This window comes from Stegostoma tigrinum, chromosome 32 (assembly GCF_030684315.1).
Source record: "Stegostoma tigrinum isolate sSteTig4 chromosome 32, sSteTig4.hap1, whole genome shotgun sequence".
In the NCBI taxonomy this organism is placed as follows: Eukaryota; Metazoa; Chordata; class Chondrichthyes; order Orectolobiformes; family Stegostomatidae; genus Stegostoma; species Stegostoma tigrinum.
This window is the reverse complement of record NC_081385.1, coordinates 738,815-759,308: the sequence shown is the minus strand read 5'-3', so window position 1 is coordinate 759,308 and position 20,494 is coordinate 738,815. Positions and strand designations below refer to the sequence as shown.

The 20,494-nt window shown below is 46.0% G+C and overlaps 1 protein-coding gene across 7 annotated transcripts in view; it reads left to right on the top strand.

The window, feature by feature from the left end:
* The window catches only part of LOC125467025 (uncharacterized), a 38,527-nt gene extending 18,634 nt beyond the window's left edge, over positions 1 to 19,893 (top strand). Inside the window, exons 6-10 of one of the 7 annotated variants that reach the window (XM_059639085.1) lie at positions 6,957 to 7,164; positions 8,641 to 8,784; positions 15,202 to 15,322; positions 16,869 to 16,981; positions 17,654 to 19,891. In XM_059639085.1, the coding sequence (XP_059495068.1) occupies positions 6,957 to 7,164; positions 8,641 to 8,784; positions 15,202 to 15,322; positions 16,869 to 16,981; positions 17,654 to 17,779 (712 nt within the window). In that variant the 3' untranslated portion in view covers positions 17,780 to 19,891. The other 6 variants (XM_059639082.1, XM_059639086.1, XM_048562353.2 and 3 more) reach the window with 6 other exon arrangements.
* Positions 19,894 to 20,494: the final 601 nt, after the last annotated feature.

Genomic DNA, 20,494 nt, shown 5'->3' with positions numbered 1-20,494 from the left:
GTGTTAGGTTTTATTGGTAGAGGGATTGAGTTTCGATGCCACGAGGCCCTGTTGCAGCTGTACAAAACTCTGGGTCGGCCGCACTTGGAGTGTTGTGTACGGTTCTGGTCCCTGCATTTATAGGAAGGATGTGGAAGCATTGGAAAGGGTGCAGAGGAGATTTACCAGGATGTTGCCTGGTACAGAGGGAAGGTCTTATGACGAAAGGCTGAGGGACTTGAGGCTGTTTTTGTTAGAGAGAAGGTTAAGAGGTGACTTAATAGAGACATACAAGATGATCAGAGGATTAGATAGGGTGGACAGTGAGAGCCTTTTTCCGAGGATGGTGACGGCGAGCACGAGGGGACATAGGTTTAAATTGAGGGGTGATAGAGATAGGACAGATGTCAGAGGTAGGTTCTTTACTCAGAGTAGTAAGGGAATGGAATGCCCTGCCTGTAACAGTAGTAGACTCACCAACTTCAAGGGCATTTAAATGGCCATTGGATAAACATATGGATGATAATGGAATAGTGTAGGTTAGATGGGTTTCAGATTGGTTTCACTGGTTGGCGCAACATCGAGGGCCTGTACTGTGCTGTAATGTTCTATGTTTTAAAAAGTGTTGGAGAAACTCACAAAGTTTGACAGCAGTCATGGAGAATGTGACCTTCTGGGGCTAAAATGATTCTTCTTCAGGACTGATTGGACTAATATTTAGTTTGAGAGCTCTCCTGTTACTGGAATCGGCTTTTACCCGAGGAAAAACATGGACGTTGAATGAGTTTGATTTAACACTTCCTAAAGTATACTCATCAGTGAAGTGATGGAAGGTGTCAGTAACAGAGCTATCGAGCAGCACCTGCTCAGTGATGCCCAGTTTGGGTTCTGCCAGGGCCACTCAGCTCCTGATCTCATTACAGCCTTGGTTCAAACATGGACAAAGAGCTGAATTCCAGAGTGAGGTGAGACTGACAGCCCTTAAAATCAAGGCTGCATTCGACCGAGTGTGGCATCAAGCACCCTGAGCAAAACTGGAATCAGTGGGTGTTAGGGGGGCAAACTATCTGGTCATTGGAGTCCTATCTGATACATAGGAAGATGGGTGTGGTTGTGGGAGGTCAATCATCTCAGCTCCAGGACGTCTCTGCAGGAGTTCTTCAGGGTACTGTCCTCGAACCAACTATCTTCAGTTGCTTCATCAATGACCTTCCGTCCGTCATAAGGTCGGAAGTGAGAATGTTCGCCAATGTTTAGCACCATGCACGACTCCTCACACTGAAGCAGTCAATGTTCACATGCAACAAAGTACGGATAATAATCCATGTCCAAATGCAACAAGATCTAGACAATGTCCAGGCTTGGGTTGACAAGTGGCAAGTGACATTGACACCACACAAATGCCAGGCTATGACCATCACCAATAAGAGACAATCTAACCTCCACCATTTGACATTCAATGATGTTACCATCATTCACTTCCCCACTATCAACATCCTGGGATTACCATTTAACCAGAAACTCCACTGGACTCGCCACATAAACACAGTGGCGACAAGAGCAGATCAGAGTCTAGGAATATAGTGGCAAGTAACTCACCAGACTCCTGGAAGCCTGTCTACCATCTGCAAGGCACAAGCCAGGAGTGTGATGGAATGCTCCCTATATGCCGAGATGAATGTGTCCCCAACAAACTTGACACCATCCAGGACAAAGCAACCCTCACATGATTGGTACCACATCTACAACCACCCATCACCAATGCTCAGTTGCAGCAGTGTGTACTATCTACAAAATGCACTGCAGAAATTCACCAAATATCCTCAGACAGCACCTTCCAAATCCATGACCACTTCCATCTGGAAGGACAAGGGCATCAGGTACATGGGAACACCACCACTTCCAAATTCCCACTCACCATCCTGAATTGGAAATATATCACCATTCCTTCACTGTCACTGGGCCAAAATCCTGGAATCCCCTCCCTAATGTCATTGTGGATCAATCTTCAGTAGGTGGACTGCAACGCTTGAAGGAGGCAGCTCACCACCACCTTCTCAAGGACAACTAGGGATAGGTAATAAATGCTGGCCCCCAGCCAGTGACACCCACATCCCACAAATGAATAGGGGGGAAAAAAATGGAAAATGTTAATCCAAATGAAAGGCAGTGAGCAGAAAGATTAGCAAGGAATAGCACACATGCAGAATGTAGTTGTAGGGGCCAGGTTAGATATTGTGGGTCTCTTTTTTGCAGAGAAGCATCAGCCTTTGGAATGATGTGGCAGCAAACATCTGTAAATAAATATTTGTGATTGTTGACCAGTTACTGTAATGAGCAGAAGTTTGCCCAATGACCCTGGGAGAAGTTGGAGGGGGGGGCGGTTAAATTGTGGAAATAGGATAAAGCAACACAGGTATAAACAGTTGGTTGAATTCCTTCATCCTGATATGGAACAAAGAACAAAGAAAATTACAGCACAGGAACAGCCCCGTCGGCCCTCCAAGCCTGCGCCGATCAAGATCCTCTGTCTAACCTGTCATCTATTTTCTAAGGGTCTGTGTCCCGTTGCTCCCCGCCCATCCATGTACCTGTCCAGATACATCTTAGAAGACGCTAACATGTCTGCGTCTACCACCTCTGCTAGCAATACGTTCCAGGCACCCACCACCCTCTGCATAAAGAACTTTACACTTTCCATCTCCCTTAAACTTTCCTCCTCTCACTTTGAACTCATGACCCCTTGTAATTGAGTCCCCCACTCTGGGGAAAAAGCTTTTTGCTATCCACCTTGTCTATACCCCTCATGATTTTGTAGTCCTCAATCAGGTTCCCCCCTCAATCTCCGTCTTTCTAATGAAAATAATCCTAATCTACTCCACCTCTCTTCACAGCTAGCGCCCTCCATACCAGGCAACATCCTGGTGAACCTCGTCTGCACCCTCTCCAATCCTTTTGGTAATGTGGCGACCAGAACTGTACGCAATATTCCAAATGTGGTCAAACCAAAGCCTTATACAACTGTAACATGACCTCCTAAATCTTGTACTCAATACCCTGTCCGATGAAGGAAAGCACACCTTGACCACCCTATTGACCCGTGTTGGCCACCTTCAGGGGGCCTCAATAGGACTCAAACCAGGAATGTTCCAGTACCCCACAAAGAGACAGCCATAACTGGGGCCCATGCGGGTACCCATGGTCACCCCCTCTGACCTGAAGAAAATGAGGAGTTAAAAAAGTAGCTGTTGAGGGTGAGGACAAGCTCGGCCAAACAGAGGAGGGTGGTGGTGAGTGAGGTGGTTCAGGCCTTTGCTCCAGGAAGAAGCGGAGAGCCCTTAGACCCTCCTGGTGGGGGTGGTGTAAAGGGATTGCACAGTCTATGGTAAAGTGGAGACACTGGAACCTGTGAACTGGAAATTCTGAAATCGGTGTAAAACATCAGAGGAATCACAGATGTACATGGGCAGGGAATGGACTGGGGAGAGAAGACTGAGCCTGAGTTAGGAAGAAATAAGTTCTGTGGGCCAGGAGCAGGCTGGAACAATAGGTCTGCCAGGGCAGTCCTGTTTGTGGATTTTTGGAAGGAGATAGAAGTAAGCTGTCCGGGGCTGGGGGACTATCAGCTTGGGGACAGTGGGATCACCAGCTAAATTGAGGTCAGTTACCGTAGTTAGTACAATGGCCTGATGTGCCATCGTGGGATCATGGTCCAGGGGCAGGTAGGAGGAGGCGACTGAGAGTTGGTGCTCAGCCACTGCAAGGTAGAGGTCAGTGCGCCAGACTATAACAGCACCACCTTGATCGGCAGGCTTAGTTACAAAGCCAGGGTTAGATCTAAGTGCACAGAGTTAAGAGGGAGATTGGTTGGATTTGGTGAGGGAGAGGGGGCGCAGAGAAATTGAAGCAACCAATATCCTGTTAACAGTTCTCAGTGAACAGATCAAGTGCAGGAGCAGAGGCCAGAGGGAGGAGTCCATGTGGAGAGAGAGTGTTGGAACTGGGCGAAGGGGTCTGTGGGATGGGGAGAGGACTGTTGCCCAAAGAAATGGGCACGGGGGCGAAGACAGCGGGAGGAAGAGTTCAATGTCATGTTGTGCGTGAAATTTGTTAAAGTGGGGCAGAGGAATAAAGCTGAGGCCTTTGCTGAGTACAGAACGTTCAGCAACGGAGAGTGGAAAGTTAGGAGGGATGGTGAGTACCCGACAGGAGGCGCGGTTGGGAGAGAGAACAGAATCAGAGGGAATAGGAGGAGAGGAAGGTTCCAGAGGTCCGTGTGTATCTCTGATTTGTTGCTCTTGTGGGCTGATGCCTGAAAAGAAAAGGAAAAGTTTTGTGTTAGCACAGCAAATGAACTAGAGAATGAAGTGGAACTGTGGAATGGTGTGATGTGATGCTGTTGGAGAGAAAGGTTCAGAGTATCAATGTAGTGCCACATGGCACTGAGTGTGGATCTCAGGATGCGGTGAGAGCAGCTGTCCGTGGAACAACAGAGATACCTATGATCCTAGGAGAATTCAAAGCATTCCCTTCTTCGGCATCTCTGTTCTCATTCTTGGGGATGGACTAGTCACTAAAATCCACCATAAATCCATGAACTCCCACAGCTACCTGGACCATACATCCTCATATCCTGCTTCCTTAAAGACTCTATCCCATTCTCTCACTTCCTCCACCTCTGTTGCATATGCTCAGATGAGGCCACCTTCAACAAGGGAGCTACTGATATGTCCATCTTCTTCCTCAACCAAGGACTCCCCAGCATGGTTGTCAACAGGGTCCGACCCATCTTCCACACTTCAGTCCTCACCCCTTCTCTTCCCTCCTGCAACAGCAATAGGGTTCCCCTTGTCCTTGCCCACCATCCCACCAGCATCCATATCCAGATGCCATTTCTGCCATTTCTAGCAAGATGCCCCTCCGGGGCACCTTGGTCCATACTTCCTTCACCACCAACACCTCCCCACAGCCCTATGGCACCTTCCCCTGTAACTGGTGAAGGTGCAACACCTGCCCATTTACCTCCTCCCTCGCCAGTATCCAAGGGCCCAAACATACCGTCCAGGTGAAGCAGCACTTTACCTGTGTTTCCCATAATCTAGTCTACTGCATTCGCGGCTCATAATGTCACCTCCTGTACACTGAGAAAATAAAGTGTAGACAGGGTGACCTTTTACAGAACATCTGTGTTCTCGCAAAAACATCCTGATCGACCTGTTGTATCAGAGATAATGGGAACTGCAGATGCTGGAGAATCCAAGATAACAAAGTGTGAAGCTGGATGAACACAGCAGGCCAAGCAGCATCTCAGGAGCACAAAAGCTGACGTTTCGGGCCTAGACCCTTCAGACCATCTCTGATGAAGGGTCTAGGTCCGAAACGTCAGCTTTTGTGCTCCTGAGATGCTGCTTGGCCTGCTGTGTTCATCCAGCTTCACACTTTGTTACCGTGATCTACCTGTTGCCTGCTTTAAAACCCCACCCTGTCCTCTGACAACATCTCTGTTTCGGGTTTTGATCAGTGTTCCAGCAAAGCTCAGTGCAAACTGGAAGAACAGCAGCTCATTTACTGCCTGGGGACCCTGCAGTCCTCTGGACTTCATATTGAGCTCAATAATTTTAGAGCCTAAACTCTCCCATGTCTAAGCCTTCTACCCTACACACCAGGCCTTGTTATCACAAACAAAAACAAAGTTGCTGGAAAAGCTCAGCAGGTCTGGCAGTATCTGTGGGGGAGAAAAAAAGAGTTAACATTTCGGGTCCAGTGCTGCTTCCTCAGTTCTTTTGGTTCTTGTTATCACATAGCCTGCCATTACACACTACCTATTGTTAGTCACTAACAGCCCCTATTAACAACTATTCAATCTCCCAGCCTGATCGTTAGCAACTCCTTTGTCTGTCATCAGACGGGGTATTGAGTACAAGAGTTGGCAGGTCATGTTACAGTTGCATAGGACTTTGGTTCAACCACGTTTGGAATGCTGCGTACGGTTCTGGTCTCCATATTACCAAAGGGATGTGGATGCTTTGGAGATGGTGCAGAGGAGGTTCACCCAGGATGTTGCCTGGTATGGAGGGCGCTAGCTATGAAGAGAGGTTGAGAAGATTAGGATTATTTTCATTCGAAAAATGGAGATTGAGGAGGGGGGATCCTGATTAAGGTCTACAAAATCATGAGGGGTATAGACAGGGTGGATAGCAAGAAGCTTTTTCCCAGAGTTGGCGACTCAATTACTAGGGGTCTTGATTTTGAGGTGAGAGGGAAAAAGTTTAAGGGAGATATGCGTAGAAAGTTCTTTACACAGAGAGTGGTGGGTGCCTGGAATGCATTGCCAGTGGACGTGGTAGAGGCAGGCACGAGAGCGTCATTTAAGATGTATCTAGATGGATACATGAATAGGCAGGGAGCAGAGGGAAAATAGGTGACGTGTTTAGATCGAGGATCTGGATTGGCGCAGGCTTGGAGAGCCAAAGGGCCTGTCCTGTGCTGTAATTTTCTTTGTTCTTTGTATCCAACTCCTCTTCTCTTTCTTTAGGCTCTATCCCCACCTATTGTTTACTCCTTACCCCCTCTACCCCACCCTATCTACTGCCTATAAACCGACATTTTTCCAGCCGCCATCAACTCTGATGAAGAGTCACCAGACCCGAAATGTTAACTCTGGTTTTTCTTCACAGAAGTTGTCAGACCTGCTCAGCTTTTCCAGCAACTTCTGTTTTTGGTTCCTGATTTATGGCATCCACAGTACATTTGTTTTTTTTTTAAAATGAGGTGAAGTGGTTCATCAAGAATAGGATACCTGTGAAATCGGCAGTCAAATAATGTAACATAATGATTTCTGAAACATGTAGATACTGCACTGAGAGGCCTTGTGATCTCTGGATTGATGAAATCCTCACTTGGCCATTCACCTTTCACTATTTTGTGGTATTAAAGTGTTCTGGTATTATTCACTAGCTGCCGTTTGTATTTTTCAGGCAGACATTGAAACCGGCTATATTGAAGCAGCTGCCAGCTGTATCAATATTAGACACGCTCCTGGAGGAAGCAGTCGGTGAGATGACTGTGGGATTGATCCGAAGAGTTATTGAAAAATTTGTCAAAAACTGCCTGAGCAACACCGCCATTGATGAATCTGTGACAGAGCTAATAGCGGAGACGATTGAGCCAATGGTGCCATGGCTTGTGGGTTTCTCTAAGTAATCTTTCGGAGAGTTTTGTTTCCTTTTTAAAGTGGTTTATCTCATAGTGAAACAGTGAGTTGTTGAATTGGCTTTGTTTTTATTGTTTCATGGAAAGTCTGTGTCACTGGCAACATCTGCATTTGTTGTCTGAACCTATTTGCCCTTTAGCTGAAGCCAGTTGAAAGTCAGTCTCCTTATTGTGGGTCTGGAGTCAAATGCAGACCAGACAAAGATGTCTGATTTCCACCCTGAAAGAATACTAGTGACCCTGGATGGCCTTTTAATCAATCAGTTGCCACTGTTACTGAATAAATTTCAGTTCCAGATTTTTAATTAATTCAAATTCCACTAGCTGCTGTGATGAGAATTGAACTCTCACACCCAGTAAAGAGGAACCTGGGCTTCTGTATTACCATTCCAGTGACATTATTACTGTGCTGCAGTTGGCCTCCTGTCCCCATGGCCCCACACTCGTACGATACTAACACAATAAAATGTGGGCTGTGTGACATGTACTTTCTATGGATATAAAGAGCCTTTGGCTTTATTCCACAGTCAGCATTATCAAGATATCAATCCATTGTTCATGGTCCTGTTTTCAGAAAAAAACTTTCATTTAGATAGCTCTATAACTATATCCCAAAATATTTTACAGCCAATCAAGTATGTTTTGAATTAGTCTCTGTTCCCCTACAGGGAAGTGCAGCAGTCAATATGTACATGATGAAACTGTGTTACTGGTCAGACCTCCCTGTTGTTTTTCGAATAATGCAATGAGAGTACTTCTATTTTCTATCTTATCTAAAGGATGGTCTCACTGGCAATGCAACACCCTCTCAAGTTTGCACCCTTATGTTATATGCTCGTGATTCCACGCTGAAGCTGAAACTCTGAGTCAAGCAGAGTTAACATTTGGATCAAGTGATCCTTCTTCAGAACTGGACCATCTCTCCACAGGTGCTGCCAGACATGCTGAGTTTTCTCAGCAAATTTTTATTTTTGTTTTTCATTTCCAGTATCAGCAGTTATTTGTTTTTTTTTTAAACTCTGCATCTTCAGCATTGAATCAACCCAGGTTGACACTTAAAATTTTAATGACACTGTTTGAAGCTTCATTCCTCTTGGTTTGTTATTCTTCCTCTAAACAGCTCTATCAGAAACAGTCTGTTTGGCCAGCCTGTGGATGTCAATGTGACACAATGTCTGCTGAATTTTCCTGAACCTCAGTCACTGTATTTACAGTATATTGTTATATTTAATTACAGCCTGTGGATGTCAATGTGACACAATGTCTGCTGAATTTTCCTGAACCTCAGTCACTGTATTCACAGTATATTGTTATATTTAAAGTTCTTTGAGATGTAACTTGATAAATAGAAGACTTACTTTCCCCTGTTTCTGTGCATCGCCGTGTACACTATTGCCGTTTTGGAGAACTCCCAAGAATTAGTAATAACTTGTGTTTTGAATACCGCAGGTGAAAGAAGCTGTAAGTGAAACATTGGAGGGAATCCTGCAGGAAAATATCCTTTCGGAGGTACTGGATGAGGAAATGAGGAACATCGCAGTGTTACTGCTGAGTGAATATGACACTGAAACATGTGAAGAGCAGCAGCAGGCTGTGAGTGAAAGAGCAGGGAGTTGTCATTTTGATGACCATGATTATGGTTTTTCATATTATATTGAAATTATGACTGTCAAGGTATTTATTTGTTCAGGAAGTTATCCAATATGCTGGTGCTTGATTTCTGGAAAGGAGGTCAACTTGCTTTAACAACAATAAACCAGTTATGCCAAGCAGTCCAGTTTGTACCGTACAATTTGCCTTCATGGTAGTATCCATTGATCCTTTATTGGCGAAGGTCCACCTGTCTGGTCAATAGGACAGATTTGGATCTTATTGTGCTCAGATAATTCATTGGTAATTCTTTCCAAAACTTATTTTTAAGGAGTAGCCATTTCAGCAAGATACCGTGCAGGTCCGCCAGTATTTGTGGAGAAATTAACTGCTTAGATCTGCAACGTTTTGGGCTGAACGGGAAGATGTTTTAGAGATAATGGGAACTGCAGATGCTGGAGAATTCCAAGATAATAAAATGTGAGGCTGGATGAACACAGCAGGCCAAGCAGCATCTCAGGAGCACAAAAGCTGACGTTTCGGGCCTAGACCCTTCATCAGAGAGGGGGGTGGGGAGAGGGAGCTGGAATAAATAGGGAGAGAGGGGGAGGCGGACCGAAGAAGGAGAGTAAAGAAGATAGGTGGAGAGAGTATAGGTGGGGAGGTAGGGAGGGGATAGGTCAGTCCAGGGAAGACGGACAGGTCAAGGAGGTGGGATGAGGTTAGTAGGTAGCTGGGGGTGCGGCTTGGTGTGGGAGGAAGGGATGGGTGAGAGGAAGAACCGGTTAGGGAGGCAGAGACAGGTTGGACTGGTTTTGGGATGCTGTGGGTTGGGGGGAAGAGCTGGGCTGGTTGTGTGGTGCAGTGGGGGGAGGGGACGAACTGGGCTGGTTTAGGGATGCAGTAGGGGAAGGGGAGATTTTGAAACTGGTGAAGTTCACATTGATATCATATGGCTGCAGGGTTCCCAGGCGGAATATGAGTTGCTTTTCCTGCAACCTTTGGGTGGCATCATTGTGGCAGTGCAGGAGGCCCATGATGGACATGTCATCTAGAGAATGGGAGGGGGAGTGGAAATGGTTTGCGACTGGGAGGTGCAGTTGTTTATTGCGAACTGAGCGGAGGTGTTCTGCAAAGCGGTCTCCAAGCCTCCGCTTGGTTTCCCCAATGTAGAGGAAGCCGCACCGGGTACAGTGGATGCAGTATACCACATTGGCAGATGTGCAGGTGAACCTCTGCTTAATGTGGAATGTCATCTTGGGGCCTGCGATAGGGGTGAGGGAGGAGGTGTGGGGACAAGTGTAGCATTTCCTGCGGTTGCAGGGGAAGGTGCCGGGTGTGGTGGGGTTGGAGGGCAGTGTGGAGCGAACAACGGAGTCACGGAGAGAGTGGCCTCTCCGGAAAGCAGACACCCCCTTAGTCTGTAGGAAGTGGGAGGAGTCAAAAGAGAAGTTGTTGAGTGTGAGGACGAGTTCAGCTAGGCGGATGAGAGTGTCGGTGGAGGGGGACTGGTCGGGCCTGCGGGACAGAAAGAAGCTTCCTACAGACTAAGGGGGTGGCCATGGGCACCCGCATGGGCCCCAGCTATGCCTGCCTCTTTGTAGGTTACGTGGAACAGTCCCTCTTCCGCACCTACACAGGCCCCAAACTCCACCTCTTCCTCCGGTACATTGATGACTGTATCGGCGCCGCCTCTTGCTCCCCAGAGGAGCTCGAACAGTTCATCCACTTCACCAACACCTTCCACCCCAACCTTCAGTTCACCTGGGCCATCTCCAGCACATCCCTCACCTTCCTGGACCTCTCAGTCTCCATCTCAGGCAACCAGCTTGTAACTGATGTCCATTTCAAGCCCACCGACTCCCACAGCTACCTAGAATACACCTCCTCCCACCCACCCTCCTGCAAAAATTCCATCCCCTATTCCCAATTCCTCCGCCTCCGCCGCATCTGCTCCCACGATAAGACATTCCACTCCCGCACATCCCAGATGTCCAAGTTCTTTAAGGACCGCAACTTTCCCCCCACAGTGATCGAGAACGCCCTTGACCGCGTCTCCCGTATTTCCCGCAACACATCCCTCACACCCCGCCCCCGCCACAACCGCCCTAAGAGGATTCCCCTCGTTCTCACACACCACCCTACCAACCTCCGGATACAACGCGTCATCCTCCGACACTTCCACCATTTACAATCCGACCCCACCACCCAAGACATTTTTCCATCCCCTCCCCTGTCTGCTTTCCGGAGAGACCACTCTCTCCGTGACTCCCTTGTTCGCTCCACACTGCCCTCCAACCCCACCACACCCGGCACCTTCCCCTGCAACCGCAGGAAATGCTACACTTGTCCCCACACCTCCTCCCTCACCCCTATCGCAGGCCCCAAGATGACATTCCACATTAAGCAGAGGTTCACCTGCACATCTGCCAATGTGGTTTACTGCATCCACTGTACCCGGTGCGGCTTCCTCTACATTGGGGAAACCAAGCGGAGGCTTGGAGACCACTTTGCAGAACACCTCCGCTCAGTTCGCAATAAACAACTGCACCTCCCAGTCGCAAACCATTACCACTCCCCCTCCCATTCTCTAGATGACATGTCCATCATGGGCCTCCTGCACTGCCACAATGATGCCACCCGAAGGTTGCAGGAACAGCAACTCATATTCCGCCTGGGAACCCTGCAGCCATATGGTATCAATGTGGACTTCACCAGTTTCAAAATCTCCCCTTCCCCTACTGCATCCCTAAACCAGCCCAGTTCGTCCCCTCCCCCCACTGCACCACACAGCCAGCCCAGCTCTTCCCCCCCACCCACTGCATCCCAAAACCAGTCCAACCTGTCTCTGCCTCCCTAACCGGTTCTTCCTCTCACCCATCCCTTCCTCCCACCCCAAGCCGCACCCCCATCTACCTACTAACCTCATCCCACCTCCTTGACCTGTCCATCTTCCCTGGACTGACCTATCCCCTCCCTACCTCCCCACCTATACTCTCTCCACCTATCTTCTTTGCTCTCCATCTTCGGTCCGCCTCCCCCTCTCTCCCTATTTATTCCAGAACCCTCTCCTCATCCCCCTCTCTGATGAAGGGTCTAGGCCCGAAACATCAGCTTTTGTGCTCCTGGGAAGAAGTTTTAAACAGTTTTAGGGAAGTCCAGAGACAAGGGATGAAGAGGTGGAGGAAGGAATGAAGTAAAAGGTTGGTGATAAAATGGAGGGCGGGAGAGATTAAATGACTCAGAGAATGGGAAAAGTAAAGAAAGATGTATGAAGATGAGATGTAAATGATGCTCTCCGGAAAAGTGCAATGTGCTTATGACCTGGAATTTGCTGAACTTTGTGTTAAGTCCAAAGGATATGAAATTCCTAATTGAAAATGCGATGCTCTTCCTCAGGCGCTGGTGCCTGTGCTTCGTTGTCAGCACATCAAAGAGTGTGCCTTCAGAAGATAGCTGGGCCAATTTGAAGGACAAAATGAGATGAGGAATTATGATTTAAATGGATGGACCAAGAACTAATTAATCAGTGGGGAACAGAACAGGAACGATAGCACAGAAAGCATCATAGACTGCAAGAAGTCAGAGAAACAACAGAGAGTTAGAGATGAACTGGATCTAAAATTCTGTGGGTTTTTAATTGCAATGCAAAGACATCATCCACTCAAGTTTTGAATTCAGCAATGTTTGTAGAGTCAGGGAAGCTGTTTTTAAATAAACTAGAAGAGTTTGCCACAAGGGGTCTTTGTCAGAACCTTCCCAAATAGCAGTCAGTGTTGCATGCTGAGTCACTGAAGGGACTGGGGGTGAACTGTTCGAAATGTTTAGCTCTTTTTCACAAAACCTTACTCGAAATGGGGTTGACCCACCATGATCTAATCTGAATCATACAGTCTGCAGGAGTCATTCAGGCCATAATGCCTATGCTGCCTCTGTGATAGGCCTAACCCATTAATGCCAGTGCTGTCTTCCTTCCCTATACTCCTGTAATATCTTTATCTCCCATTATTTATCAAAATGTCATTTGGAAGTTAGTATTGAATCAGTTTTTGCCACCCTTCTGGGCAGCTGTTGCAGATAATTGCCGTGTAAATTAAAATATTCCTTGGTGTCTGTTGCCTTTTGGTTCTCTTTCCAACCATTTTAAATTTGTCTCCTCTCATCACTGGCTTTTTCATCCCTCAAAGAAGTTTTCCTTATTTACTTGACTACAGGAACAGTGCCAGATGACTGGAGGATAGCAAATGTGGTTCCCCTGTTCAAGAAGGGGAGTAGAGACAACCCTGGTAATTATAGACCAGTGAGCCTTACCTCAGTTGTTGTAAAGTGTTGGAAAAGGTTATAAGGGATAGGATTTATAATCATCCGGAAAAGAATAAATTGATTAGGGATAGTCAGCACGGTTTTGTGAAGGGTAGGTCGTGCCTCACAAACCTTATTGAGTTCTTTTGAGAAGGTGACCAAACAGGTCGATGAGAGTAAACCAGTTGATGTGGTGTATATGGATTTCAGCAAGGCGTTCGATAAGGTTCCCCACAGTAGGCTATTGTACAAAATGTGACGGAATGGAATTGTGGGAGATATAGCAGTTTGGATCGGAAATTGGCTTGCTGAAAGAAGACAGAGGCTGGTAGTTGATGGGAAATGTTCATCCTGGAGACCAGTTACTAGTGGTGTACCGCAAGGGTCGGTGTTGGGTCCACTGCTGTTTGTCATTTTTATAAATGACCAGGATGAGGGCGTAGAAGGATGGGTTAGTAAATTTGCAGACGACACTAAAGTCGGTGGAGTTGTGGATAGTGACGAAGGTTGCTGTAGGTTGCAGAGAGACATAGATAAGCTGCAGAGCTGGGCTGAGAGGTGGCAAATGGAGTTTAATGCAGACAAGTGTGAGGTGATGCACTTTGGTAGGTGTAACCGGAAGGCAAAGTACAGGGCTAATGGTAAGATTCTTAGTAGTGTAGATGAGCAGAGAGATCTCTGTCCATGTACACAGATCCTTGAAAGTTGCCACCCAGGTTGACAGGGCTGTTAAGAAGGCATAGTGTTTTAGGTTTTATTATTAGAGGGATCGAGTTCCGGAACCTAGAGGTTATGGTGAAGCTGTACAAAACTCTGGTGCGGCCGCACTTGGAATATTGTGTACAGTTCTGGTCACCGCATTATAAGATGGATGTGGAAGCTTTGGAAAGGGTGCAGAGGAGATTTACTAGGATGTTGCCTGGTATGGAGGGAAGGTCATATGAGGAAAGGCTGAGGAACTTGAGGCTGAGTTTCATTAGAGAGAAGGTGGTTGAGAGGTGACTTAATTGAAACATATAAAATAATCAGAGGGTTAGATAGGGTGGATAGGGAGAGCCTTTTTCCTAGGATGGTGACGGCGAGCATGAGGGGGCATAGCTTTAAGTTGAGGGGTGAAAGATATAGGACAGATGTCAGAGGTAGTTTCTTTACTCAGAGAGTAGTAAGGGAATGGAACGCTTTGCCTGCAACGGTATAGATTCGCCAACTTTAAGTACATTTAAGTCGTCATTGGACGAGCATATGGACGTACATGGAATAGTGTAGGTTAGATGAGCTTGAGATCGGTATGACAGGTTGGCACAACATCGAGGGCCGAAGGGCCTGTACTGTGCTGTAATGTTCTATGTTCTATGTTCAAAACATTTTACAAGTTGGGTGCTTTTATCAAACCGCCTCTTTATCTTTTCCACCCTAAGGTACACAGTCCTGACTTCTGCCAGCCCTCATGTTACTGAACAAAAACAGAAGTTGCTGGAAAAGCTCAGCAGGTCTGGCAGCATCTGTGAAGGAAAAAACAGGTTAAAGTTTCAAGTCCAGTGACCCTGTCTGAGTTCTGAGGAAGGGTCACCGGACCGGAAATGTTTACTCTGTTTTTTCCTTCTCAGATGCAGCCAGACCTGCTGTGCTTTTCCAGCAACTTCTGTTTTTGTTCCTGATATACAGCATCCGTAGTTCTTTTATTTTTCATTTCTCATGTTACTGAAATTGCTTCTTCAGAGAATAATCTAGAGAACCTCCTCTGCAGCCTGTCCGAACAGTTAATATCTTCCTGAAGTGGATATGCAAACAGGCTAAAGGGACTTGCTGACCACCTCATGTTCTCATATTCCTTTCCACAGACTGTTGGAAGGGGATGAAAAGATACAGAAATTTCTTCAGAACCAACGCCAAGATCCAATTTTGGCCCCACCTCCTTTGGCAGTTTCGGGTGACATGATGGGTACAGTCTGAAGAAGCCAAAGGTTTTGAGTTGGAATTACCTTTGGCTGGGGAAAGGTGCAATCCATGCGATTGTGAAATGAGTGATGGAAATGAGATGAAGGTGCATCAGCAGTTTACAGTCATGTAATAGTAAGCACTTTCATAGCCTGGTAATTAACATATACTTTCTTGCAGATGAGGACAAATGCTGACATGAGACTCCTTGCTGTACTCCTCCAGGAGAATCTGTTGAAGATTCTTGGGAACCAGGGGAGAAGATTGCCTGAAAAGATTGAGCTGGACAGGCTATTAGACAGTAAGTTGTTCTACTCTCCACATACCCACACGCTATCACCCTGAGGGAAACTGAGCACAGTGTGGCAGAATTTGGAAAAATATATGGAAGGCGTTCCTAATCCAACACAAGCACACCCTTGCATTTACCTATATCCTAGTGAAAGCATCCTCAGAGGTTAAAGGCTTCTCAAAAAAAAAGGAAAATTCAAGGGGTTAAGAAATCACCAGCAGCGTGCCCTCTAGTAACCAATTGTTGAAGAATTATTGCAAAATACCATGAATTGTGAAACTTAAACCTCTCGATTGTGGGAAAAGGAAAAGAGAACCTGAAAGAAATGGGGACATTTTTATTTAAACCAATGCAGATAAGGAACTGTGTTCCATGTATATTTGTACAAGTTTCTGTTAACTACCCAATTGTTGTAAGCCTCAATCTAATCTTTTTATAGGGAAGGAAATTTTATCTTGACGTTAGTTAAGGAGATATTACTAGACGTGACTCCAGACCTATAGGCAATTAGTTGATGCTTAACTGCCTGCTGAAATGTCCTAACAAGCCACTCAGTTAGATTGAAAAGGGAAGCCCACATCCATTTTCTCAAGTGCACTTTAGTCTTGGGAATGAAATGCTGGCCTTGTCAGTCACACTCTCATCCCAAGAGTGAATATATAAAACGTGAGGCCAGGCCCTTAAATTGAGACTGCCTGGTAGGACAATGACAGAACGGTGACATGTTTGCACAGCACGTTCCCATTACAAATGTAGACCTAGAGGAGATAGGTCTAAAAGAGATAGAAAAAGCACACAAGCTGCCATGAGGCCAAATGATCTAGTCTGCTGATGCTTGGAGGCTGGATACGTGCCTGAGGATGTGCTTTAGAACCCTGTGGGGAAGCCCTGATGCATGGACTTGCATTGGGACTGTCTGAAATATTTCAACTTCCACTGGGCAATTCCCCTGCTTCCCAGGGCTGCCTGTGAATGTATCTGCCCATGAATATAGTTGGAGATTTCAGACATTTCCACAGTCGTTACCTGGATATTTACCCAAGAAATCTCCTCCAGTCTAATGCCATGTTTTCCTATGTGCTCAGGCCTATGCAAAAAAAAAAAGTAGCAAAAAAGAGGCTGAGATGACAAGGTGCAGAGCTGGAGAAACACAGCAGGCCAAGCAGCATCAGAGGAGCAGGAAGGCTGACGTTTCAGGTCTTGACCCTTCAGAAATTTCTGCCCAGGCCCAAGACGTCAGCTTTCCTGCCCCTCTGATGCTGCTTCCCCTGCTGTGTTCATCCAGCTGTCCACCTTGTTATCTCAGATTCTCCAGCATCTGCAGTTTCTACTGTCTCTTCAGCAATTCAGCCTGTCGATTGTGCTGTCCCGTTTAGTCCGATCACGGCAATGTGACTGCTGTTGCACCTGTTGAGTACACTGTCATGCAGCTTGGACTGAAATGGAGAGCAGCTATCACCAGCCTGATTCTCAACTTCATTCTGAACGTTACCTTCGTTTCATCATCAGTTTGCAGATCTGTAACTCGGAACACACTGTGCCCTCCTTTTTACAGGTTGGAAGCTCAACGTCCTTTTCAGGCAATATTTGTATATTACCCAACACGATTGTCTATTTACTAAGAATGTGGCACTGAAGGATTACCACAGAAAGGCATTTACTGATGTGGTGAGTGCAGGTGTCTTGCATTTAATTCTGAATATTTCCCTCCTTGAAAGTTGCTGATATTTTTTTCTTTCTTAGGAATTTTTGTTAAACTGCAACTGGTGGCTAAGAGGATTTAAGGCTGTAGGAATGAATCATTTCCATTTCACAAGCCACCATCAGTGACAACCTGCAGTGTTTCCTATAGGCTATCTCTATCAAGCAATCCCAGCATGGGGTTTGATACAGAGCAAAGCTTCCTCTACACTGTCGTTCAATTTAGTCTGGTTCACCACCATCTCTGAAGAACACCTTTTTCTGCTTAAACTCCATTTCCACCTTGCTTCCAATGCTCCAGCACTGTACTTTGGGGGAGAGAGCCAAATTGGGAAGTTCTGTTTTCCACATCCAATGCAATACAGTGTTAATTGACATGAACATTTTACACAGGCTTCTTAAAACCTGCAGATAGAAATCTTTATTGTATTGAGGCATTGCTTGGTGGTAGTGACTGGTTTCTCTCTCATAGGGTGGCGCTGGCAGCCATTCACAGTCCCCTCCCATCTGATTCTTTGATTTATTTTCTCAGAATTGTTCAGAATTCCCAGGGATAAGAACACAGGAAGAGACACACATGGTAAAATGCAGGTGACTGTCAGGCATTGAACCATCAGTAAAGCTCTCTGTCTTGTGCAGGTGCTGGATGTGATTTTGACAGAGCTAAGTGAACACATGGACAAAGACTTGGCTGATCTCTTCTGGTACGAACGGCAAATGGAGGAGACAGACTTAATCTCAGACAGTGGTTATCATGGAGTCTGAGACGGGGCGAGCTATCCAAGTGTGTAGGTCTACAGCTGTAAACCATTACATTTTTGCAATTTATCTTTTGAACTTTCAGTAAACCAGAACTGAAGTCTTATTTTGTAAATGTTGATTTTAATCCAAAAGTGGTTGTGTTTTAAAGTTAAACTGGTCAATTATAGATGTATTTTCTAGCCATAGATTTTGTTTTACCCTGTATCCGAGGATTTCAGACGTAGCTGTGGTTTTGACTGGATATTCTTCCCCTCTGTTCCTGATGTTTACATCAGGATTCTTTTGGCATTGTTTAAAAGGAGGAATTGACTGTATTGAACCTGATGACCCTTATCCTGCATGGTGGAGAATAACTAGCCTTGCATGGGGTGGTCAGTGAACTAATGTTTGATTTTGATAAGCAGAGTACATGTGAGAGACATTATCATGGATTGGTCAACAACTTGGTACAAGTTTTGATAACTCTGCAAGAGGGAACACTCACATTTTGATCAGACCTTCTGTTTTGACAAATTCAAATGGAAGTCTTGAACAATTTGGATGAAGCCACAAATTTGGCACACTATTTCATTGCTACAGCCAAGTTGAGGGGGGTGGGGGTGTTGACTGCCCAGAGTACCCAGCCGCATGTGCTGCTTTGTGGAGACTTGATTGTACGTGCCAACTCCATGTCTTATCGTTTTAGAGATTTGACTTGGACATATTAACTTATAGTTCTTTTTACCGTTTTGGATCCTGTTTGGACCAGGTTGGGGTTCATAGATTCATACAGTGCAAACAAGACCGTTCAATCCACCGAGTCTACACTGACATAATGACCACTAAAAGTGCGCAAATCCCAATTTCCTGCATTTGTCCCATACCCTTGAATGATATGATATTTCAAGAACTAAGCGAAATATTTTTCAGAAGGTTAGAGGGAATCCAGCCTCTTCTACCTTCCCAGGCAGTGCATTCCAAATTCCCACAACCTGCTGAGTGAAAAAGTTGTTGTTTTCTCCTAACACCCTCTGAATCTCCTGTTCCTTACCCCAGAACTATGCCCTCTCGTGATTGACCCCTCAACCAAGGGGAACAGCTGCTCTCTATTCACCCTGCTCATACTGCTAATAATCTTATATCAGTCATGTCCCCCTCAGTCTTCTCTACTCTAAAGAAAACTATCCAAGCCTGTCTAGCCTCTCCTTTATAGCTGAATTTCTCCATCACAGGCAACATCCTGATGAACCACCTCCGTACCCTCTCCAGTGCCAGCACATCCTTCCTGTAATGGGGTTTCCTTGTAATATTTGTGCTATGAAGAAAGTTGCATTTCTTCCTTTATAAAAAGTGTTCTGCTTCCTTTAAATTTTCTTCCTTTTGTAAATTAGCGTTTATTATTTTGTTCTTGTTATAACATAATATCCAATAAAATGGTTGTCTTAACACATTTGTGGGAATTGTCACTCATTCCTGTTACATTCAGAGTGCAATTCTTAATCTGAGGAAGAATCTGCAACAACTCTGTCCTCGCTGTACGTGGAATGTTGGGGTGACTCGGCCTGTTTATCTTGGTCCATTACGTCTGGCCTGTGAATATTGGTCAAAGGGCAGTATTTACCTTTTAGAGTCAATAATGTTACCTCCAGTGAGATGAATTAACTGTTCAGATCTACTCAAACTTAGGGCTCAGCTCCTTCACTGTTGGCGTTTGGTGCACAAATTTGGGAAAAGTTCAGAAATGATAAGAGCCCACTTGACCATCCGGACTTAAACTGCATTTACTAGTTTACCAATTATTAGTCACATCCACAATGTAGGTAGCCTAAAGTTATCACCGGTGTGTCCAGTCATGTTATTGTGGCTAATCTTTACAGAGAGAATCGCTAGCCTCAAAATAGGAGCAGAAACAACTATTCCTGAGATAGCTTATCTCCAGCGTCAATGAAATGACACTCACTTGAACTCCCAGGATTCTAGGGAAATGTCAGATATTTGATTTTCTTTGGCATCACACAATTGCCATGGAGAACATAAGTTATGAAATCCAGTTCTTTATTGTTCACCTGTGCCTTGAAGGGCATCAGAGATTTGTTGGCCAATGTTCCTGAAGAACTCGGGCACTTGTTGCCAGGTCCTAGAAATATAATCCCTAAAAGAAAAAGAGAGAATAAATCAGTGACAAAGTGCAGAGGGTATTTTACTCCGTGTCTCACCTCTTGACATCCCCAAAGCCTGTCCACCGCCTACAAGGCATAAGTTAGGAGTGTGATGGAATACTCCCCGCTTACCTGGATGGGCGCAGCTCCAACAACACTTAGGAAGCTTGACACCATCCAGGACAAAGCAGCCTGTTTGATTTGCACCGCATCCACAAACATCACTGATGCTCAATAGCAGCAGTGTATTCTACATGCACAATGCACTGCAGAAATTTACCAAAGAACCCCCCAGTCCAAAGATATGCAGGCTGGGTGGATTGGCCATGCTAAATTTTCCATAGCGTTCAGGGATGTGTGGATTAGGTGGGTTATAGGGGGATGGGCCTGCGTGAGCTGCTCTGAGAGTTGGTGTGGACTTGTTGGGCCAATGGGCCCTCTTCCCCCCCCCCGCCCCTCTCCCTCTCCCCCTCCCCCTCCCCCTCCCCCCCCCCTCTCTCTCTCTCTCTCTCTCTCTCTCTCTCTCTCTCTCTCTCTCTCTCGCGCCCCCCCCCCCCCCCCCCCCCAATAGGGATTCTAT